Source organism: Citrus clementina, unplaced genomic scaffold (genome assembly GCF_000493195.1).
Source record: "Citrus clementina cultivar Clemenules unplaced genomic scaffold, Citrus_clementina_v1.0 scaffold_7, whole genome shotgun sequence".
Classification (NCBI taxonomy): Eukaryota; Viridiplantae; Streptophyta; class Magnoliopsida; order Sapindales; family Rutaceae; genus Citrus; species Citrus x clementina.
The window spans coordinates 3,058,037-3,083,223 of NW_006262075.1; the positions used below are offsets into that span (position 1 = coordinate 3,058,037).

The 25,187-nt window shown below is 35.0% G+C and overlaps 2 protein-coding genes and 1 pseudogene across 4 annotated transcripts; all 3 read right to left on the reverse strand.

Moving 5' to 3' along the window:
- Positions 1-121: 121 nt before the first annotated feature.
- Positions 122-9,700, reverse strand: LOC18036605. The gene is made up of 12 exons (XM_006425798.2): positions 9,261-9,700; positions 9,047-9,148; positions 7,663-7,743; positions 6,844-6,953; positions 6,622-6,757; positions 6,337-6,435; positions 3,262-3,367; positions 2,731-3,176; positions 2,489-2,623; positions 2,181-2,378; positions 804-1,130; positions 122-439 (listed from the first exon to the last, which is right to left on the reverse strand). Exons 1-12 carry the CDS (start codon positions 9,549-9,551, stop codon positions 347-349), a joined length of 2,124 nt encoding a protein of 707 aa, XP_006425861.1. The 5' UTR covers positions 9,552-9,700; the 3' UTR covers positions 122-346.
- Positions 9,701-10,144: 444 nt separating this feature from the next.
- Positions 10,145-12,248, reverse strand: LOC112096754 (annotated as a pseudogene).
- A 2,752-nt stretch (positions 12,249-15,000) lies between these two features.
- Positions 15,001-20,714, reverse strand: LOC18036606 (methionine aminopeptidase 1D, chloroplastic/mitochondrial). 3 transcript variants are annotated; one of them, XM_006425800.2, is made up of 10 exons: positions 19,864-20,387; positions 19,322-19,391; positions 18,943-19,171; positions 18,372-18,533; positions 18,231-18,272; positions 17,688-17,759; positions 17,273-17,352; positions 16,907-17,004; positions 16,035-16,082; positions 15,003-15,439 (listed from the first exon to the last, which is right to left on the reverse strand). In XM_006425800.2, exons 1-10 carry the CDS (start codon positions 19,976-19,978, stop codon positions 15,294-15,296), a joined length of 1,062 nt encoding a protein of 353 aa, XP_006425863.1. In that variant the 5' UTR covers positions 19,979-20,387; the 3' UTR covers positions 15,003-15,293. The 3 variants fall into 3 exon arrangements, with proteins under 3 accessions (XP_024036319.1, XP_024036320.1, XP_006425863.1); XM_024180551.1 differs by lacking the exon at positions 16,035-16,082 and having other exon boundaries at positions 15,001-15,439; positions 19,864-20,714; XM_024180552.1 differs by lacking the exon at positions 19,322-19,391 and having other exon boundaries at positions 15,002-15,439; positions 18,943-19,163; positions 19,864-20,389.
- Positions 20,715-25,187: the final 4,473 nt, after the last annotated feature.

The window sequence follows — 25,187 nt, forward strand, 5'->3', positions numbered from 1 at the left end:
CATGTGGGCCTGTCTTCAAAGTATGATATAAATAAATAATGATTCTGCAAATAGCTTCGCGAAAACTAAAATAGAAGCCAATTTAACACACTTGAATCAATCAAAATAATTTTCCTTCTAATTAACGAAAGCTTCTTTTCTTCTTTTATTGTCCGACTCTCATGCAATGTACAAGGAATAGTGTCTAATAGACAATGTTATACAGGAGATGGTACAAGGACTTGGTTCCCCTTGCAAGTAGGGAACTGTATACTGTATAGAACTCTATGGCACAAATTGAATAACATAGTATTTTTCAAATAAATAAACAAATAGAAATTTCCCTAAACTCTTTTGACAATTTAAACTATGCAAATATTTGCTGAATGACGGTCTCAGCATTCCCATTATATTGTGCAAGAAGGTGGATGGCATCAGCCCTCGGCAAAGCAAGAAATTCCTGCATCATTAGAAAATGCAATAAATTACTTGTTCCCTTACTGCTGCATACTATGATAAAAAAACATCAGTCAAGTAAAGTTTCGGAATTGCAGCTCTGATAGCAACCATCAGTCAATGCCCATAATCTTTGGACTAAAAAAATATATTTATATCCCAAGTAAAATTTACCACAATAGGATCTTGGCCTACTTTGCCTAGTAAAATTGGAAGCTCATGATCCAAGAAAGAATCCATCCAATAGAGGACAGCAATACAAATTTTACATCACTGTTCTATCATAAAGCATGATAAAATGAAGAGCATGTGATATAACAAGAGAAATTTACTTGACAATGAAATAACAAGGCACATAATCAACTCACCATGACTTTGAGTATTGCATTTTCATCACAGACAAAATCTGCCGATGACACTTGATTTGGACTGCTACCATCTTCTGAAACCCTGGCATTTGACGATATTGTGATTTGGGAAGATCCCTGGGTGCAACTATCTGCATGTGACTTCGACATGGCAACTGTGGCAAGAAAAGGAGTATAAACTTCCTTCAATAGATCAATCCTCAGGAGACTTTCAAAGCGATCTTTACACATTTGAAGTTTAAACCACTCATTGTGTGTGTGAAGGGTTGCTCTCAAAATTTTCATAAGCTGAGGTTCTTCAATTCCAAGCCTCCTTCCAATTGCAACCTGTCAAGGGTAAAACCAAGAGCTTATATTTCATTTGATTAAAAGGAACCTTTTAATAATAGATCATCACCAATTCAGATAAAAGATTAACTTACAAACATAGGTCAAGTATAAAAGCAAAGATGTACAGTTATCACTTACTTCCAAAATGAGCAAGGACAACTTCTGCTTATAGATAAACTACAAAAGAAAAACTTAACTTCCAGAACCACTACATGTAGAATTATCCTTTATACCTTCAATACGTTTTTTTTCATTCTTAAACATAATCAGACATGAAATACACCTAAGAAAAGTAATATCATAGCCTATCTGGCGAGGGTTCTAGCCCTTTGTTTAAGATTGGTAGAAGTCCCTTTAGCACCTTGCCTTCTTCTTCCCACTCAATGAAACACAAGAACACATCCGAGCGGGTCTTTCTCCGAGACCCCTGCTTGATTGAAATGACAGATCCTTAAGACAGAGTTGTATAAATGTGATCATACCCACTACCATTGTTGCAGGCATTATAGAGAATCTGAACTGTCTATAAACATGGGGCCCGTGTCGTTTTCCAGTAGGTGCACAAATTGTAACAACATAGACTCAACAGTTGCAGGGAATGTAGATTCCCCAATGATAAGGGATGTGCTCATGATCAAGCAGAGGGTATAACGTATCTGCAGTCTTGAAATTATATCATCTTTTACCTATAGGTAATTTCGAATGAGTTAAAAGCTACTGCACATGCTATTATACTTCATTACTTTGGAAAGTATGATGAAGGTAAAAAGTAACATCAGGAGCTGTCTTCAGGTAAATTACTCGTCAACAAATACAGATACTAGACACGATATTGTCTTCAATTGATAGATACATCCGAAACACAAGCATCCAATAATAACACACCAAGATTTAATTTTTGTATAAACTAAAAGAGGCAGCATCAGGATTATAAAATAAGAGCAGCCAAACAAACTATCAAAAAAGAGCTTCATGACCAAGCAAAAGAAAGTGAGAAAAGTTAAGAAAGAAATACCCGTTCAACTATATCAGTGAATTATACCATACCTGGAGTGAAGTTGCAAGAGTATGTAGAGGGAAGCCCTTTACAAGTACATCCTCGTTAGGTTGGAGCAATGCCAGTAAAGTTTCTTTCAATGGCTTCAGCAGGGCAGGATGACTAGCTGCTAAAGGACCTAAATGGGCACATGCAACCCGTAGAGCACCCAAATGATCACCGCAGCTAACCAGCTTGAGGAATTCTACCTATCACCAACAAACAAAAGGGTGAGAATTCGACATCCATTCATATAGTGAGACACCATGTATCCTCAATGTTTCCTGACGAAGCCATTGACAAAGCAGGATTGTCTTACCTGCTTAAGTTGGAATAACAACATCGGATTTTGTACAAAAAAGTCTGCATCCATTGCATTAATTTCTTCAACAGCTTCTGCAGCCATTCCTTTACCGGCTAGCTCCTTCATCCCCAGCACAATCTCATAATTTTCCTGCATACAATTAACATCCGAAGTGAAATTTTTTTCCTGGCCCTGCAAAATAATGTCATTTAATAATGAATTTATCAAAATCAAAGCAAAAATTTCCAACCAATTACCTGTTGCTCCATTGACATTATTGTGCTAGGAATCAGTGTAGAAGAGTTAAGCTCTCGCTTATTGCATCCACCAAGAGAAATTTCAGGATTATAACAGAAGTCATCTTGCCTTTCCCTCCACCTCTTGCGTTTATTCCTTTCTCCACTTCCATGGCTTCTGCTTCTCAGAACCCTTGAACTTTCAGGTTGATGTGATCCGCTCGTGCTACAATCTTCATTACTGCCAGTTGGCCCACCAGTGAATCGTAATTCAACATCAGCTCCTTGAATGCTAATCACATCAGTATTATTTTCAGGAGAACCATCCATAATAGTATTGCTGACAGAGGTTTCACCATCCGAATTTTTACTGATGCTACAATCCATTTCAAGTGAGCAGTTCCTAGATGAACAACACCCAGACACTGGTTTATCGACTTTTATAGGTATGGAAATGGTTTGCGTTCCTGATGTGCATTAAAAGAATTCATCAAAATTAGATAAAAAATAATTTTGATAAAATTGGAATCAGATAACAAATATGGGTTTTACCAGAAGGGGTTGAAAGGCCAGAATCAACAATGCCCCTGTAAACACAATACTCACGAACAAGCTCATCGAGCATAGAAACATCTAATCTCATTTGACATAACTCATTCTGCAATAAAAACACATATCAGTTAAAATTGGATACAAAGTGTATTCCAGCCAACTCAAGTTGATAAAATGAAGTATAAAACAAGTCCCTCAAGAAGCCCATCTTTAGTTGTTTGGAATTGCACTAAGATAGTTAATTGGTCAAATGAGCCCTCTAATGAGGAAGACCTCATTAATGAAGTGAAGGTCAAGCTAAAAGGCCCAAAAATTTTGATAAGCCCAGAACTGAAATGGTTAAATAAACAACCCAGTAGAGAGCAGAGTGTTGTTGGAAGTAGGAAAACTTGTATTTATCAACAGAAATAAACCCAAAACACCCAAGCATTCGAGAGGCTTGGTATCTCTCCCAAAATGAGCAAGCTCACTACAAAATAATTCTCTGGATCCCCTCCCCAAAAAACCAGCTCCTCCCATATAACCTCCTCACTTCTACGCCAAAATAGAATAACAGAAAAACTCTAATTATCAAAACCGAAAACCATCAACTTATTACTAACAGAAATGCATAACAAACTCCTCTCTATACTACTTAATGCCACGTCAGCCACGATGGGTATTTCCAGAATTACCCTTGCGCCTTGCATATGTGAAACGCACTTGTGGCCTAACAAATTTAAAAAAGAAAATTCCAATGCACTAACGGACAAAAAACACTGCATTGGAATGTGTGTTTTTCTAGTCTTTTACCTTGTTCCTCACTTTAATAAAGAGAGGGCTTCCTCATGAGAAATTGACTCTTTGTTAAAGCACCAGTTTTAAGTAACTGTCAAAGTGATACAAGTTCATAAAGATTACCAACTGCATTTTCAATTGAAAAGGATGAATCAGCAATTATTCTGTTATACTCTTGGAATTTCATCCTTTCAAATGTGGAAAGAACAAATGCAAAAAGGGATATGCAGTTCTATAGATACAAATGAATTTTGGAACGACCTGGCAAATTAGGTTAGGGTATATGGAAAGATGTTTATGAAGATCCCATTGAAGATTCCTCTTGAGGTTGAGTGCTTAATCATAAGATACAACAACCATTTATTGCAACAATGAAGGCCACTGCATCATATGTTTTAATATTGTAATGCAAAAGCAAGGGTATTTATACTTGCAGAAACCTCACACTAAAAATTCATGAGTTGGAAATGGTTGATCGGAAATATTCTTCTTAAAAACATTCAAAAAAGCTTAAACTCCTGCTCAGACACCATAAAGGCCTCCAATTCCAAAAAACAAAATTACAGGAATAAGTACATGGATAAAGAGACAAGATCTAAATGATTAATCCGACCAATGTCTAAAAAATGTTTCAGGTGATGGGGAACAAGAAACAAAACTTCTTTCCTTTGCACACTTTCTTACTAAGAGTAAATTTGACAATGTGGATATAGATTATCCCCTCAAATGTAGCGGAATATTGATAGAAGAAGAATGAGCACAATAGAGAACCAAACACGCTCTCACATTTTAAATAATACATATTACATAAGTCATGTTAACTAATTTTAGAGATGAGCAAGGGGCTGTGCCAGCCCACGGGTACGGCCCATGTTCCTACGGCACATCAACACAGGATAACCCACCAATGGGCTGTGCCAAGCCAAGCATTTTGGCCCATGAGCCATGCCATGGTCAGGCATGACAGAAGCACAAGCCCATTAAGAGCCCATGTGCCCACTTCAATATTTTTGAAATATTTTTTTGTTAATTTCTTATTTTGTTTTGTTATAGGATGAAATACAAATTTAACAATTTAAAGTTCAAATTTTAAAACTTAAATTTGAAATTTTGCTTTGTATTCTAAATTTCTAATCTCAAACCAATACATCTATTAACTGAGTTAATTTAAATTTAACTGAATGATTTGAATCATTATTGATAATTTAATTTTTAAAGAATAACTACAAATATTACTCAATTGAATTAGAAATAACATTATTTGAAAGATAAATAAAATAAAATTTATTTTTATGAAATGAAAAGCTACAAATTACAAATAAAATGAAATATGGCATAATTTGCATTACTATAGTTTACAGCACATCTTAACTAGGTTGGCACCACTAATGACTGAACTATCTATCATTTGCATATTACAACAATTTTATTCACTAAAAGCATTCCTAAATTTTAATCGTCAATGTCATTACTGTCGTCATCATCAACTTCAACATGAACATCATGACATCATCATTGTCTTCATCATCAACATTTGTATCATTTTGCAAATTTTGAAGCATGGTACAGGACACCTACATCGTCATCCTAATTATTGTTTCAGTAATTTAAATTGGATTTGTATAACTAGTTAGTGTTTTATATTTCTAAAACTATAAATCATGCTATCAAAATAGATTTAAATTTGCATTATTAATGAAAGATTTGTTGTTTTTCTACTCTTATTAAGGTTATAGTATGTTTTTAATTTTTTATTTGTTCCATTAAAAGCAATTTATATGTTTCAAATTAATAAATTAATTTAAAAGCATTATAGTTTAGTTTAGTCTTTATATATTTTCATTATGATTCTTGACAATTAAATTTGCTTAGCCTAGTGGATACGGACAACTAGTTTTCTAGGAGTCTTGAGTTCTACACTTCTACCAAGTACCAAAAATAAATAAATAAATAAAACAAATAAAACAAATAAAATAAATAAATAAACTGATAAATTTAAATAAAAATTGAGGCTTATTCAAGGAAAAAAAATTGTGGCCCCACAGCTCACGTGTGCCATGCTCCTGGTTGTGTCAGGCCTCAAATTTAGCTGCCGTTCCGGCACGGCCCAATGGTCATCTCTAACCATTTTCACAGGCTATAACATATATTAAGTACACACCAGGCTACTAGTTACCTGTGAGTACGGAAACTATAACCATATTCTCGTGGTATGGGAAGATGGATACAAGTTAAAGAAATAACGCAAACTCATAAAAAAAGGTCTTAGATGTAGTAAATTAACAAATATTTAATAACCTGAAAAGCCTGAAATAGATCACCCCGGGCAAATCTCAAGCTGTCAACTGCTCCTTGTCTTGTAATCTTTACAGCATGTGCAAGGGCTTGTATGTCAACCTATTTTCCAAAAGTAAACATGAAAAAATAAATAAATAAACACACACACAAGCTCTGAGCAGTGTAAAATTGTTCTCAATTACCAGATGCCAACATAAAGCAAAGCGGTAAAGCTGTACATCCAAGACAATACCTCCAGAAGTTGAAACATCTTAAAATAGTTAGAACGGAATTCTAAAAACCCACCTCATCAAAAGGAGGTGCTTCATACAGAGACTCTTGAGGTGTTGCAGGGGGGTCACGTTCCTCAAGCAGCAACCTATCAGTAAGATCTGAAATGGGTGACGGAACTCCTTGATGAAAGCAAAATTCTTTGTGTATGCTGTAGAATAGGGAGAAATTTAAAGAATAATCAAAATGACTTAAACACATCATAATCATCAACAAGAGTATATCAAGAGTGATTACCTGATTAAATATCTGAGAGTCATAGCAAAAACTGGATCGTATGCATGTAAATGAGCCCTTAAGACAGAGGACATCAATCCAGCAATTTCAAACCTCCGCCTTTCAGCCCACTGAAACAGATACAGCACATAAAACCAGATGCCTTAGGTTAATGGCTACTCAAACAACAATATTTCAGCATGCAGGTATGAATAGTTGACAATACCGGAGTAGAATTTAACTGAATTAACAGCAGAACCAGAACTCAGTTGCTAGCTTGCTCTTAAAAACACTACCCATCCAATAAAGACAAGATAAAACTATAAACAGAGAAAGAAGACATATCATAGAAGAAAGAAGAAAAAAGAAAAAGAGCAATACTAAATATTCAACAAAGCTAGAAATTCTAATCAAATAAAGCTCGTAGTCTTATTGCATTCACAGCAACTTAATCGAGCATTAGCAGGATATTGCACTTGGTCTTAGTCTTAGTGGGATGCAGCTGCTCCATACCCCTGCTCAACCTATATATATATATAGGGGCTGCATAAAGCAGATGCATTATGAAAGCCTATATTTAACAATGGACAACTTGCTTCACGAAAAAACTATATCTAAGTTCCTGTTATCAGTTTTGAATTGTGGGAGAGTAATGAGAATTCATAATTTCTTACCACTTACAATGCATATATATCAGGAACTATAGAATAGGTAAAGAATACCAGTGGTTCAAGGATGAACAGGTGTAAGAACCTTTTTCCCTCTGACAGATGAGAATAGGGAAAAGAAGAAAGACTTCATTAAGTTAGCATTTACAGAGACCAATAAGTTACAACCCACCTCAATTGCGACCGGAGAAGTCGGATCATCTTTATCATATATAAAGGTGAGAAGGACATGCTTGAATTCTTCATATGCTTCCTTAAACATAGATACAAACATCTGTCAGAAAGCAATTTTCTGAAAAGAGAAAATGCTAAAAAGAATTCGTTAAAACCAAAAGGTCAAGGATGAAGGGATGAAAAGAAAAAGGCAAGCACCAAATCAATGATAACTAATTTGAAATTTAATAACATGGCAACGCAAGAAAAGTAACCCCATTGTGATTGTGAAATCAACATATGGAGAATACATTCCACCACAAATATATGTTTTTCAAGAACAATATATCAATATTATTTATTTATATTAGCTTTGTGAAAGAGATGCATGACAGATTCTAAGAAGATTTTCCTGAAAAAGGAAAATGGACAGCCTAGTTGGTTTTGATTGTGTTCAAATGTTGATGTTATAGAATTAGGAATATAGAAGCTGATTCAATAGGCCGATACATTAAACACTGGACTAATAGAGGTGCTGGCTCTAGGGCTAGGCGAGTGAAGCAATTGCCTCATTTTCACATAAGCCTCCTCTAAATTTTATTTTACTGGTGTACCTAAAAAAATTAAGAATTATAAAAAGACGAGCATATTTTAAGGGCTCTTAATAAGTTTTATTGAATTACTAATAATTTCAGTAATTTTCTTTTGTTATCAATAACTTTTTCTTCAATTCCATATATAGTTAATTGAACTTTTCCTAATTGTTCACAGCTATTGACTTCAATTTTTTTTTTTTTTTGTAATACCTTTAATACATCCCTGATTTTTCCTTACTAATTTAATTACTAAATTCTCTCCATACATGGTTCGAGAACATTTTAAACATTGAAACCACAATCCATTAACTAATGTCACTGTCCCTTTTTTTTAATTACCACAGCTTCTTTTTCTATCGAGAATAAGGGATCATACTTGTTTTCTTCTTATTTTTATTTACTGTAAAAGTGTTAACTATAATAAATAAATAAATAACCAATTAAAAAGCTTTTGTCTAAGGCCTCAAATCTCCTTGTCCTTTGAACAGGCCCTGTAGACTAATTGTATGTCAAATTTGCAAATCATGTAATCTTTGTGTCCATCAAGAAACATAAAACAGAGTAAGAAACTAAGAACCCTAAAAAGGACAACAAAGCTCATGACAGCATCATAATGTCAACTAGGCAATAGGCATGCTAATTTCAAATACATCACTGCAAAAGCCTCTTGAAGTATTTCTAATCAGTGTAAAATTAAGTAATACCATAAAAATAAATCTAACCATGTGCCATTATCTACAAAAAGCAAGTATCATCTCCCTAAGAAGGTACAACTTGAGAATGCATAAAAATAACACTGTAAGTTACCGGATAAGCATCAAGAGCACAGGGTGCAAGAGCAGTCCTCAAGCAATTGATCGCTGATTTTCTATCCTCTGTAGTTCCTCTTCTCAAAAGTTCAATAAATTTCTTCAGCAAAACAAAAGAAAAATATATGTGAATAACAGGAATTTGCACGTCACAATCATCCTCATTTCTCGATTGATTACATTAAACTGCATTCATAATTTTTATCTCTTACCTGTTTCTGTAACCGGAAAAGAAGCCTGTGATCATCGAGAATGAAAGGCGCGTGAGCGCGGAGGAGATCAATCGCGGCGTCAATGTCACCGTATTCTAACGACCGTCTGATCTGTCGAATGATCAATCTCGAGTGATAAGACGAAGAGGAGAGAGAGACCGAAGACGTGGAAGAAGAAGACGGAGAAGATGGTGGAGATGATACAATTGAGTCTTCGATTAAGTTCTCAGATTTTGCGAACTCGAGGATGAGTGCGTCCAGAGCTTCCCAGTTCACAGGCGTCGACTCCATTATTGTCAGTTGTTTGTTTCTCGGAAAAGTTTCCTAGAGAAAGTGGGCAAAATTATTTTAATTAGTTTTTTCATTTGGGGGTGCTCGGGTTTGGTCTTGTTTATTTTCAAGGATTTTCCATTTTGAGAGGAAATTTCTACTGGAAGCAAGGAAGGCGGCGAGGCGAGGTAAACAATTTGGATTGGAGGTTATATACGTGCCACGTGTCGAGTGATTTGATGCCTTTGGGAAGGTTGTTTACTTAGTGTTACTTGGTTTGTGATTTTTAGTATCTCACTGATGCTGATGTGGAAGCCTGGGACGCTGATGCGATCGGTCAACGGCTTTGAAAAAGTCAACTTTTACACGTAACAGTAAAACAGCAGCACAAACGAAACGATTAATCCTTAATTATTGATTTATTTTCTCTATCACCGTCTACAAACATATATTTTACGCATATATTTATTTATGTATACTCATGCGGATCAGAGTCCACAGACATCCTGTAAATAAAACTAGCACAAGTTTATTGTTGAAGAGTTGAAGCCGCTCGTCGACAAGACGAGCAAGAATCATGGAATTGGAGCAAAGGCCTGAATTAATGATTCTTCTCATGGCGTAAACTGGTTGCAATCAGGAATCAGCAGACTGAAAAAGGCCGGCTTTTCCTGACACAGGCATGAATTTTTGTTCACCCTCGAAACAGGTTTCTTCAAGAGCCTTTCCCCGATCTTCACAAGTTCCTGCATTTCCTTCTCTATTGCTTTGTCAGTTGATGGTGCACCCCCACTAAATGAATTGTCCTAAACTCAAGATTAAGGTGACATAACGCATAACTGATCGATATCGAAATTAGAAACATTTGACCCTTGCTTCAATATTTATCAAAAAAGGGCTGGCTGATCTTATGATAAATGTGGCATATGTACTGAGGGTTATATTGATTTTTATTTTACCTGGAAGCGAAGGTAGTTGTTTTCACTCGCAATGGATCTGAAAAAGTCAAAAGGACATTGGAAGGTGAATCATGTCTCTTCCAGCAGAGTTAAACAAATCTACCAATGGAGAATTGCCTTCCAAGTAAAGCCAGCCCAGAATTCCCCAATTTGTTGCTATTTCTGCGTTGTATTTTTTTCTTCAATTTTGAATTTCCAGTGATAGACTAGCGATATCACCAGGCACCTCCCACATTGTTGAGCTTATCCCGACAACCCAACTGGCTTGCCCCTGGTCAGCACTGCCTCATAAATCAAATCACAACAAGTCCGCTTGGAAATTAACTTCAAATTTGAGGACAACTTAACTCAAACAAGCTAATTTTTGTTAATTACGTGCAGGATTATTTGCTGCCACCCCTCCATCAACAAGATGAAACTCTGTGTAACTCCCTTCTGAATCTTTGGTTTCAAATTTATGAGCCGGGAGCCCGGAACAAAAGTTGGAGCTGGAGAAGAACCAGTACTTATATCTGATAGGAAAGCATCTTTTGAAGCATTTGATTTTGCCTGCATTATACGTTGATCGAAAGGAAGAAAAAGAATTAATACGTATTAAGCTTGTGTTATATTAAATGCATTGTAATTAAGCTAGCTCTAAACAAGCAATTAATTAAAATTGAAACGCATGTGATCTTGAGAACATACACGTGCATCAAAGGTTGAAAAAAGTTTATTGGCTGAAGCAACTTGACGTCGAACATAGGTATAATAACAACACGCGTCACGGTTTCATGAAGTCTTCGAGATCCCAGCATCTCTTGAAGTTGATATTTCAGATACTTGGGCACCGTATTCTGGTCCCATTAAACCCTTTACTTTCTGAGTAATTTCACTAAATAGTGAATTATCATAATTACCACAATATTAAACCGAACTGTAACATATAAAATGTGCCGCAAATACAATGGAAGAAGTTTACAAGCAATTAAGTGTCGTACTGCGATTGAGGAAATATTTTAGGACCATGCTTGAGTTGGAATGGAATAATATCGTTTGCCTGGTAAAGAGGACGCCCACGATTATCAGAAGCCGTTAACATCGATAACATTGCAGTTATCAAACGGACCGAGCTAGTTCCAGCAATCACATCAATATAGCCTGCAAGTCAATTATGGTGCATTTACTAATTAATAATTGGATATGATATATTGGAATAAAATAAAAAATAAAAATCAGGGTAAATTATTTATTTTAATTATAGGAATTTAAAGATGTATTGCCATTATTGTATTTACTTTATTGATTATTTCAAGTTAATAAAATGATTGTCATTATCGATTATCAGCATCATCATCATCATTATTAACAACAATTACAAGAATAAGAATAATTATATGATAATATTACAATATTTTAATCAAGGACATAAGTGGAATTATGAATTTTGATGAGGTAAAAATGGGAGTTATTCCTTAATTCCAAAAATATGTAGACAAACAAGTATCATAAATTATTAATACTAGTGTGTCAGTAAATTAAACATCAGAAATCACTGACACTAAAGTATCGGAGGTTAAAAAAATTTATTATAATTTGTAAATCTACCAACTCGAACCTAATACCTCTAACTCAAAATTTTAATATTTAAAATGCAAACCACTAAACCATATAAACTTAAGATACAAATTTTGTCATTGAAAATTTAAACAAAAATATAATAGCAAAAGCAATATGCCCAAATTTCAATCGAACCTCTTTCCCTCGTTTCATCAATCATTGCCTAAAAATTTCTTTCCTCGGTTCACTATGCTGGCCGACACATCCTTATTCCTGGCAGTTCGCTACACTAGCTTAAATATCAATCGAACCTCTTTCCCTCATCTCATCAATTGAAACCTAAAAACTTCTTTCCTCGATTCACTATGCTGGCCGACACATCCTTATTCCTAATAGTTCACTATACTATCCTAAACCTCAATCGAACCTCTTTCCCTCATCTCATCAATCGAAACTTAAAAACTTATTTCCCCAGTTCACTGCACTAGCCAAATTTACTAAACTTGTAATGGTGTAAAACAAACCTTAAACATAATTACAGCCTATTTAAACTCTTATTTCATAAATCAAGCCTCTGATTCACCCTTCAACAGTATTTTGGTTAACAGATATGCGTAGTGAATTATTGAACTCCAATAAAGTAGGTTGTATACATACTAAGAGTACTCAAGTTTCATTTGACAGATAGTGGCTAGTCCAAGCTATAATATTCAATTCAACTAAACCTTAAATTCGAATAAAAAAAGTGAACGAAATAGTCAGAAATGAAGTAATACAATAATTGCTGACGACAACGACGATGATTGATTTATAACCGACCAAAATTTTCTAACAGATAATTAGAGTACCAAATAGGTAAGTGTAATTGGATAGATTACTTCTAAGTTTATTAAGGACCTCATAGCTATTAATAAGAAGAACTCAGTAATGATTTACAAAATCGATCTGATTGTGCTAGATGATCAATGCAAGCTAATTGTTAATGGAATTCCTTTACGGTTAGTTTTGTGTAGAATTATTAAACTTTTGGATGAGATCAAATTCAGGAAAACAGAAGAAACCATACGCTAAAATTTTGGGAGATGAGTATATCCCACTTCCGGCTGCCAGAATTATTAGTGCAACATGCTTTAGGTCGTGTTTTGGTCAAAATGCTTTCAAATAAAAGCACTTCCTATAAAAGAATATGATACACATTGTACAACTACTTCTACTTGGAAAATCTCTGATTTATTTTGTGTGATATATACGCTCAGATAATCAAAACCTCGAATGAGGAAATTCCGTCACTCAAATCAAAATTAGACAATTCTTCTAAAACTGAAGAATTTGATTTAGAGACTTTATCTTAGATTATCTTTAACCGAGTAAGACAGGAAAAATTAGTTCTTAGGCAGTAGGCACCAACTCTTTCCGATAAATTTTCAGAGATATGAATGCAAGTTAGAACCATGCACAGCTAAAAATGCAATTTAATATTTTACCTGCTATTATTTTGGTACGGTCTGATATTGACCATGCCCCGATCCCCTATACCCAAGTTTGAAAGCACCGAGGATACAATCATACAACTTTTGTGTGTGATGTATGTTACACAGCCTTGACCATGATTGAAAATTGCATATCCTTCCTACCCATAAATAAAACCATACAAAATAAGGCTACTAATATTGGTGTCTTCAGAGTTCAGACAACCAGGTGTGCGGAAGTAGAACATGAGGTCTACTAAGTGGGAAAGACAATATAAAGATATATCTTCGGCAACAATTTTATCCCATAGTGGGGAATGCTAAAAGAGTCTATCCTATGAATACATCAATCCTTCTAACGCTCTGCTATGTGGCAAAGCTGTTGGATATCATCCTTAAATTTAATGTCATATGAATAAATGAACTAGATTTCCCTTTTCTTTTTTCTTTTTTTCAATCTCTTTTTCCAAGTCATGAGGATCTGAGAAGTAGACGGGGTTAAAAGAATGCTGATACAAGGGTGGCAATTTTTTCACTTGGTACATCTTGAAACTCTTTAATAACAATGGATTTTTCATCGATATGTATGACACTGTGTTAGCTTGAAATTCTTTAATCAATTTTCCAGAAAGTTTTTTCAGCTCTTGTAGTCTCTGATCCATGATGCCTTCTATTTTGTTTTTGAAATGATTGATTCTTTCTCCTTGTTTCTTTATCATACTTTTAATTCAACAATTAGTTCTCAAGACTTAGTCCTCTCCTCTGATAACAATTATACGACCCTCCAATGCAACAAAAACAAATTATATGCTCGATCAATCAATGTCGACACAAATTCATATGGAATCCAAATAGAATCACCCCACGAGAGCTTGTTCATTAGTGCCTCTATTTTTAACTGGTTCCAAAATTCCGGTAGCAAGGTTCACTCTAGAAACTGGTTCTTTCAACAGCCTTTCACCAATCTTTACAAGATACTACATATTCTTCACTGTTGCTTTGTCAGTTGATGATGCATCCCCAGTCAATGTGTCATTCTAATTAATAAAAACCACCACCAATAATACGAGGTTGACTCTGTTATACAAATTTGCATAGGCTTAGAAAGTTTAAAATAAGAGCTGGGCATAGCTGGTGCTCACCAATCTCGAACCCTCGTAGTTCTGCAGCAGTGTGCATATGAAATCTTGGGACTTGGAAGGTCAGCAAATTTACGTTTTTCCAATGGAGGGCGGGGGTAGAGCGTTGTACCTGAAATAACACCCGGATCAAATGGCCACGCTGCTCCTAGCCATGCACGTCTGACGGAATATGAATTTAAGATTTGAGAGAACACATATTGTTCACTTGATCAATCACATCCTAATCAGCGTTGAGTAATAAAAGCGCCACATTCCATCTGTGATTTTATAAGCTCATTACCTCATAAGCACATTGACTCACTGAGGATATATTCTACTGGAAAGTTGAACGAAAGTAAATACAACGCATGAGAGGCCACGGCATTTGCAACCTGGTCTAATTATTGACAAACGATGCAAATACCATTTAAGAATTATTGATTCTCAGTACAAGCAAAATTATATGTTCATTGTCTGTAAAATCACCAATCAAAGATTAAAAAGTAGCACTTACAGAAAAGATGAAAAAGAAACAATGATAAAAACAAGAATGCAATGCCTCCACCAACAACAAAATTTTGATTAGGAAGAGGCAATCCAATGACATCCAATTGGTGTATATTCTCCGAATGGGCAGATCTGCAACTATTTAATGTAATGGTACGAATTCCATGTTTAACACTGCGTTAATATCTCAGCACCGTCCCTGGTAATAAGAATAGTGTGCTCAAATTGTGCTGACAGGCTCCCGTCTTCTGTAACAATTGTCCAGTTGTCATCCCACATAACAGGATTTATGCTACCTATTGTCAGCATCGGTTCTGCAAATGTTTATTAAGGTACAATGAAAAGAATCAGTATTCTATAATGCTAAATAACAAAAAAATTTAGGCATTGAATTAAAAGAACACACACAAAGTAGAAAATATACCTCAAAGCCACAAAATAGATGCAGCAATCTGACATGCATAAACCATCAACGAGAGAGACACAGAAGTCACAATAAATGATGTGTGTATGCAGACCCATGCAGCAGTGAATTCATTTTGGATTTTCCAAAAAGCATGATTTTTGCAGTTCAGTGAACTTGAGAATTAAAGTAATCAGATCTTTAACTTTTCTGAAAACCACCTAATAGTTTCTACTTGTCACTTCTCAATGTAATGAATGGAATAGATTTACTGTAGGCACTCATAGACAGCTGTAACATCACCATTATTCTAAAATATTGCCTCTCAAGTGAAAAGTCATCTTAACATTATAAACTAAGTTTAATATTCATCCTGAAGAGTTCTGAAAAACATCCATTTGTCACTTGTTGAAAAATAGGAGTATTTTGCAGGCACATATATACTTAATTTAATTTTACTAAATCAACTTTGTAGTTGGCTACTTGGAATGAGAAGATTATATTACCTATGGTGAAAGTTTGATTCAACACCATGCGTCCATGATCATTGTTCCCTGAAAGGTACAAGTACGTCATCTTAAACAGCATTCACTGAACTTTCACACTTAATGCATGCATATGTGCAGAGAGAAAAGTTCCTTTTACAGTATTGCATGTTTATGAAGTCATTCTCCAAAGATAAGGGTGAAAAAAGAGGACAGATAAAACATGAAACACTATTCCCTCTTTGACGGGTTGATCAACTCAAAGATGCTTCAAAACATCCACAATATTTGTTCTTTGACAGGTTTAACTAGAAATACATTGTTGCAAACATACAGAGGTTTCCACATATACAGGAAGCCTTGTATGCTACAAGGCTATCAATAAAGCATTAGAAATGAAATGGACAGAGGAAAAGAAAGGATAATTCCATTGAACTCCCCAAAAGTTTGGCTAAACTGCATATGGATCCCACCTGGTTCTCAACCTCATCAGAATCCTCCCATAGAATTCTAAACTTATGATAAACCTCCACTAAAATTGCGAAAGACATACCCTAAAAGTTCCCCACAACATGTGGTCTTTGTCTATTCCACACAAGATGGAATCTGCCTGTTATCAGACAAAACCTTAGGAAGATAAAGATTAATGAAATTTGGCTTATCAAAATAGCAAGACAGCAATGACTGCTATGTATACAGTACAGTTTAGGAAAAACACCATAACACGTCATTAGCAAATACAGCACCACTGGCTGAATACTAGAGCAACACCATTGCCCACCAAGGTAAAGTACACACAACATTGCAAACAAGCCAGTAACAGAAATCACAGATGACAATGATAGTCTATACCAAAAACAAAATAGAGGACCGATAAAGCTCAGGATAGTTACTATAGTGTAAAACAACAGGATCCGCATGGAAAACACGTCCAATCCCATGGCCAACGAATTGTCGAACAACGCCATAATTATATCTATCTGCATGGTCCCTAAAGAAAACAATAGTAATTAGCGGAAAATCGAGATTTGTTGCATTCCATATCCATAAAAGCTACAATGCTAATAATACCTTCAACAGTTAAGCAATAAAATGAGAATGCTAACAGTTTTTAAAGTGACATTTGCAATTCCAAACCACCTAGCTATAGCCACTGGATATATTTCTTCTCCACGGCATTAAGAATGTAGAAATTTATAGAATCTTTATTCTCAGTAAATTAAATGATAGAAAAAAATATACTAGAGCTGGTGCCTTACTGAATGGTTTTGCCAATTTTCTTGTACTCCATTCCCGGTGCACATACCGATATAGCTTTATGTAGACAATCTTTGGTTACCTAGAGCATGTACCCAATGTTCATCCCTGTAAGCATAATTAAGGTGAAGAAGCCTGCCCTAAACAAATTAAGCTTTATCTAAACTAAAATTGGGCAATAGACAAAAGTCGCACGAGTACAATAACTATGAATAACCAAGCACTTGAAACAGAATGATTTTGTGTATTACTGAGAATTAATTTGAAAGCATTTATCTAACACTATTAAAAATCTCGATGGGTAATAACAAATCATCTTCACCGGTGAAGAAAATAATGTATATCATCATATTTTTATATCACACAAATGAAGAGAAAACATAGAACTCTGTGAAGTTTGAAGTTCCAGCAAACTACCTTCACCAGATTTCTGGCTTCATCATCAACATCTCCACAAAAGAAAGTCGCTGATGTATCACCATGATAACCCTAAGCAATAAGAAAAAAATTACTAGTAACCAAATCTCAAACAAGACAAGTTACAGAAAAATCACCAAAGAAAATCTACTCGCAACAGGGATAACGCTAAGTGAAGCACATTACAAGGAGGTAGGGGTAAGCTCCCACTAGCTCCCCAAAACCCAGGTTCTATCATTTGCTGTATAACAAGACAGGACACATCCGAGCACAGGAAAACATGAAATTTAGAGATAATGTAAAATTCAAAAACTAATCATATAGCAAAGCTCCTTACTGAAGGAGCAGAGTGAAACTTATCAAAAACAATGGCTTTGCCGCATGATCAATTATGATACCACTATTGCGCCATTGAATCAGTTAAAGAACTCGTATAAAATGTCAGCACAATGTGCATAAGTTGCAGCATTTATTAATCTCATGGGTCGATTCATTTAATTCAAATTATGTATGGTAAAAAGTTGCATGTAGAAATATGCTTACATTTAGATAAACAGTCACATCAATATTTATAGTATCACCATCCTGCAAACAGAAGCACATATTAGCGATGTCTACTAATTTAAGAAAATGCTAACTTAGCACAATAGGACTAAGAATTTGAAAAATTTACACAGAAAGAACCTCAAGTGCACGGGAATCCGGTATTCCGTGGCAGATACATTCATTCACTGATGTACAGACACTCTTTGGAAACCCACCATAGCCAAGAGGTGAGGGATATGCTCCATTATCAATAATCATTTGATGAACTGCTTTGTCAATTTCATCTGTTGTAATACCTGGCTGGCAATGGAAGCAATAACCCAAAGTGCAGATGAAGTAGATTGCGGACCTCCTATGTAATGCAGTACTATCTACACTTTATCTCTGAAAACTCTATTCAGTAGCTACCAGAATTTTTAAAAATCAACTGACAGATTATGAAGACATAGTTGTATTATGAATACAGTTCAAAGACCATAACGGATGTTCACAATGGCAATAAGAGAAAAACGAAAAAAATCTCAATTTATAAAATCTTAAAAAAAAAAAGAAAAATGCAAACAAAAAACACTCAGTTTAAAATTTACTGATTGCCGAAGTTATCCAAACAAAGCATAGCAAAATAATGATCTGATCTGGTTGGCGATTGAAATAATGTTTTAAAGGAAGAACAAAGTTAGACACAAGGTAAAAAGAATCACAATATTACCTTAACTAAAGTCCCAGCATATTCAAGAACCTGTGCTGCCAATCTGCCTGAAACTCTCATGCACTCTATCCCCTTCTCGTCATGCACTTCAGGTCCACTTACAATTCCAATTGGTTTCTGAGAATTGACATAGGGAGGCCTTGGTATATGATCTGGAACAGGTCGATGCGGAGATACCTTCCCAGGCCTTAGTCTCTTACGTCTTCTGTTCGGCTCCACGTCTAGATTTCTTTCAATTTCAAGAGGAAAACTCTCAGTGCATATTTATCCTGGGTCTATATGTATAATGCACAACTATAATAAGGGAAAGCGGTTTGATATAGCGTGGGATATAGAGAAAAAGCACACAGGCGAACATACAAAGTATTATGAAGCATACCTCCTATTGAATAAGAGGTCAGCTAAGCCAGAAAATGTTCTAGATAATTGCATTGAAACTTGATTCTTTCCTGCGTGGAAATCAGCGAGAAGCAGGAGAGAAAAAAAAAAAAAAAGAGCATGATTCCAGATCTTGACCCAGGAAAAGAAAAGAAAGCTGCTAATTAAGCAAACAAATTTCCAGTTGATTTTTGAAGATATGGGTATTTCAGAACAGCATGTCGATATAGACAAGGGAACCACCATTTAATTCATAGGTTATAAAGTCCCCAAAGGAGACAAACTACAGTGAACTGCAATATCAATCCAAAAATAATGGAATTTAATTAAATAAACAATATCTTCAGCTTCTAATATTAAAGCATTTGGATGAAAGATAATTAGCCTCCTGTTATCCCCTAACTCAATTGGCATCTCGACGTCAGGTCATCCTAAGAAACTTTATCAAATCTGCTATGTTTGCTTGAAAACTTTTGTTCCTGGAAGATATTCTCCATTTATACAAAATAAATAAATAAACAAACACATATGATGGCAACTCACCTGAGTTGTAGCCAAAGAGTTGATTAAGAGGCTGAGTTGAGTGAATGAAGCGATTACCCACGAATGAAGAAAGTAGTCTTGGCTGCAGTTGCAGAGAGCAAGCGCCGCCTACCATCCTTTCTTTTCTTTTCAACTTTTTAATGTTTTATTACATACAACTCTCAGGCAGCTGAGCTTGTCTTCTTGTTTCCCCTCCCTCTGTTTTGTTATCTGTTCAGGCACTGGGTCTGGCGCTCTCCTTTCGCCTTTCGTCTATCTATACGTTTTGAGAGCAGCTGCCGGGTGGGCTTTTATTGGGCCTATGTACCGGGCTTTAAACATGAAGCCCATACTTTGTCTGAAGTTGGGCTGTAACCTTTCTATATGCAGACTATGCATGTACTCTAAGAGTATTAGCGACTGACACCACAGGAGCCTGAACCACGCAATAATTTAATGAAAGCACGAGCAGCAAATTTGATATCCTTTCTTTTTTTAAACTACTACAGGCACCGACATCGTAATCGTATAGCAAGATTTTCTGAATGAAGTACTAAATTATATGAATGGACGTTGTAACTTACAAAACTTTCAGCAGCCAACCCAACTAATTGGATTAGGATGTCGAGGGAATAAAGACCTAGCCCCGTATCCGCTGAACCAGCATCCAGGGTCCATGCGTGAACATTGCTTCGGCTGTAGGCTCCTTATTTCGGGCACGGGTCGGGTCCTTTCATATTCTTGAACCATATCATGAGCTACTGTAGCTGGTCTGCCCACCTCGGATGTATAACCTACAAAACTTCAGTAGCCCACCCAACTAATTTTGTCTTCTCCACTAACCAAACAACAACCCGACCCATTTGAGCAAGACAAATTCACAAAATATCGAAACAACATGAATCCCAGCCCCCCCAAATTTCAAATCAAAACTCAACAGCCAAGTGACAGACACTCTAGTGAGAATGCTAATTCACGCCAATTTTATATGACTTGTTGGTGGTGGCTGTATAACCTGATAATTTCTCACGAAAATGGGAGTGGAAAAAAATGCATCTAAAAAAAGTGAAAATAATAAGATTTTGCGGTGTCCCTGCATGAAATGCGTCCCGTCCATGCCACGACGAATTGTCGTTTTCAATTGCCATGGCGAGGACAAATTTTGGAATCCGATGCCTGCGAAGGTACTTTGGCTCAGAACCAACTGTCAGTGCCCGTGGCCCATCCTCTGGGACCCATCCCTTCCGTTGTCCCTTTCCGATTGATCTCTTTCCTTGTTTATTTTGTTTTTATGGGAAGGGATATTATCATTTTTTTACTAAAATTATTTTGACACATCATATCAATATCACGGTTTAATAAAAATATTATTTTATAATTAAATATTTAAATTATTAGTATTTTTTTATAATTTTGTTAACTAAATAAAAATTATGTTGACATCATAAGGATATTTTGGACATCTCACACGAAGCCAAAACGTTGCGTTTTACAATTGTAAAAAAGACAAGCAATTTGGACATGGAAGCCCTAGAAATCGAAATCAACCCCCTCTCTCTCGTTTCTTGTTCCATTTCCGCCCTCTCTCGCTCACTGTTACTGACCCATATCTCTCTCACTCTCGCAGCAGTGTCGTCTTTTGGGAGTAATTTTGTAATTAAATCGTCTTTTGTTGTTCTTCCTTTTTAAAGGATAAAATTATCTTGTCGTCTTTTGGGGGTAATTTTATAATTAAATCATCTTTTGTTGTTCTTCCTTTTTAAAGGGTAAAATCATCTTTTACGATTTAGGGGTAAAATTGACTTTTTATGCATTTTCCGTTAATTATTAACTGAGTTTTAACGTAATGGTGGAAAAATACTAATAATTTAAACGTTTGGTGGTAAAATGATATTTTTACCAAACCGTGGTACTGACATGATGTGTCAGAATAACTTTGGTGGAAAAATGATAATATCCCTTATGGAAAACTATATCTATATTGTTAGTTTTTTAAAAGGGAATAAAAGTATTTGAGAGAGAGAAAGGATACGTAATATTCTCCTTGAATTTACTACTGACCTCATCTTTTATTATTTTTTATAAAGATATAATTGATAGTATAGTTATTGTATTAAAAAAATAATTATTATTAGATAAAAATATAAAATTAATTAAATTTTAACAATATATTAATATAAATACACATGTGGCTAAATATTTTAAAGAGTACGTATCAGTTCCAACACTAGATATAAATTTTGTTATAATATACAACTGATTACCTCCCTTACAGTTAAGATAACAACTTCGAGCATGGCTAGCTCCCATAGTGTGATGGGCGATGTGTACAAGGTTTGGGAACAAATTCACCGCCATATGGTTGACTGGTGATTACTAGCCATTCCGACTTTATATAGGTGAGTTGTAGCCTACAATCTAAACTGAGAACGGGTTCTTGGAGTTAGCTCACCCTTGCAGGATCATAACCCTTTGTCCCGGCCACTGTAGCACGTGTGTCGCCTAGGGTATAAGGGGCATGATGACTTAACGTCCTCCTCATCTTCGTTCGACTTATGACCGGCAATATGTTCAGGGTTTCAAACTCGAAGGTGGCAACTCAGTACGAGGGTTGCGCTATAATGACACATGAACTACGATACCAAGTGCATAAATTTTTCTCTAGTATGAGAATGAATTTGTTTATTGTTAGTCGCTATGATTTATTTCTTTTTTTTAATTTACAAAGCACATTCAAGTTTTATTTGATAAGAACAAGACTGAGGATAAGTTAAAAGATTACAATCTGAAAGAATGTAAGTAAAAAGAAAGATGACTTCATATATTGGTATAAACATATTTTTGAGAATACGTCCCACAACATAGTGCCACGAGAATTACCGTTAATTATAAGTATGTTTTCGTGACAAAATTAATTATATAAACTCAGTGGAAGCCTAGAAAGCCCGTTTTAATAAAGATAGTGATGCTGACTGTCCACACCGCGTGTTGGAAGGTGAGAGATTGTACTATATCTATATATATATTTATATAAAACAAGAAATCTGAAATCCAGCTAATTAAGCTAACCACTACCGTCCACTCCTCCTTCAACGTCTGAGTTTGAGACACATAAAATGAAGGATTGAAGCTCAAACGGAGATATTTTTAGTTTTTAATGTGGCTTTCGTGCTCGATCTCAATCCCATTTTCAATTTTCAAGCAAATGGTTTTTCGTGCACCAAAAGATTGCCAATCGAGATTTGAGAATTAAATACCGTGTAAACTAAATGTGCAATGCAATCCATACAATGAAAGAGATTGATGATATAATAAAATTATGGGATAATCACAAAATTTTCACAAATTTTAAGAGAGAAGCATATAGAAGCGAATTGTGACATTAAATGCTTGTAAAGTAATACAAATTAATGTCTTGAGTAAGGAATGAATCAATCCATGTGCGATGCGCAGATACCGTTGCCGTAGGTATATATTAATTGAGGACTCCAGGTTATGTCCGCGATTATAGGTACATGGGTCTCAGCGCCGGCAATTCTGTGCAAAACTGCCAAGGTGATGATAAGTATCTGAGAAGAAATTAAAGGAGATATCGAGGGCATTCATCAATAAATGAATCGAAATATTGGTATCTTTAGTTGCGTGTTTCCTCATTTTTCCCACAAAATTACAAAAACACGTTTTCTTTTGGCATCACCGTCATCGGGGTCCGCTTTCGTTTTCTTTAATTTCTTCATTTTAAACTCAGGGAAAATCTGATTGGTAATTTTGTTTCCTTATTCATTGAATAAGTATTAATACTAACAACGTTTATTTTCAAAACCTTTTCCATGAACATTCTTTGTATGCATTGTGTTTGATGAAATTGTTAAAAGCTAGAGTTTGTTTGATGCAATTGTTAAAAGCTAGAGCTTAACTGTTGTTTCCACTTTGGTTTTTCTTTCTTGGTTGAGATTCTCATGTTTTCAGTTGGTGACAATTATAATAAAGTCTATGCTTTAATAATTCTTTTGCAAACGATATGATCTCATGAGCACCAACCCGTCTTGTTAAATTTACTTAATTGAATCATTGATCAACTTGTGATATGGATATATTGATGATGTAGAAATGTAAAAGAAAGATAGGTTAGAAAAACTAAGTTTCTAAATAATGATAATTTTATTGAAAAAGTCTAAATGAATAAAATTAAGGTTTTGAACTCCTTTTATACTAACCTTAAATATTACGAATTTATCAAAATAGGTAAATCAAATAATATTATTTTATAATTAAATTCTCATAATCTAAATAAGTAAAACAAAACAAATAACACCCACATCCAATTCCTAAAAAAAAAAGAGATAAAAATCCCTAAATTAAAAAATAGAAAAATAACTTAGAACTGTAGAATGACTAGAAAAGAAGTAGAATTTTTAGCTCGACCAAAGGGTTAAAAAATTAATTGGCTTTGGTTTGAATCCTCTCATTGCAAGATTCGAAATGATATATTATATGCCTAAAATAGACACATATGACCCAATATATAACCTCTAGAAGATATCTTATTCATCCTACTCAATCATCTTACATCAATCCCCCTTACTTGGAAAAGAATTCACCCGAGTCGCTTACTAAGGCGTCACACATACACACAGACATTAGTCTCGTAGGCCTTAGATACTAAGGCAACGCATTGCGATTGGCACCCTAAAGCATTACTTCATGATTATATCCTTAATGCATCTCCCCATAGTTAATAATTTTGAGGTTGTTCTTTACGATTAATTCGTTGAAATACTTCTTCATGATATAGCTTCTTACCGTTGATCTCTCTTCTTGTTCATATTGTCCACAAAAAGCTTAAGACCCTCAATCGCTTACCTTATTAACACCATTCTCAAGTTACAAGCTTCCTCAATGGCTTGGAAGGCTACTTTTCTGGCCATCTATTGACATGCTTCATAGCCCGTGCCTACATTCTTTGATCATCGCCTTCAGAATAGACGTTCCTTTGATTGTTTGGTCATACCACGATGACGAACAACTTACTCTGATACTAAATTGACAATACGAAAATGTAAAAGGTTGATAGATTAAAGAAAATAAGTTTCTAAATAATGATAATCTTATTGGAGAAGTCTAAATGAACAAAATTTTTAAGCCCTTTTTATACTAACCCTAGTAGGCAAAGCTAAAATATGATTTTATGACTAAATTTTCCTAATCTAAATAAGAAAAAAAATAAATTAAACCAAAATGCCATACCTAAAAGAAAGATAAAAATCCTAAAAGTAATGAGAAAAATAGAAAAATAACTAAGAAAAAAGTGAAATTTCTGACTTGACCATAAGCTAAACGACTAG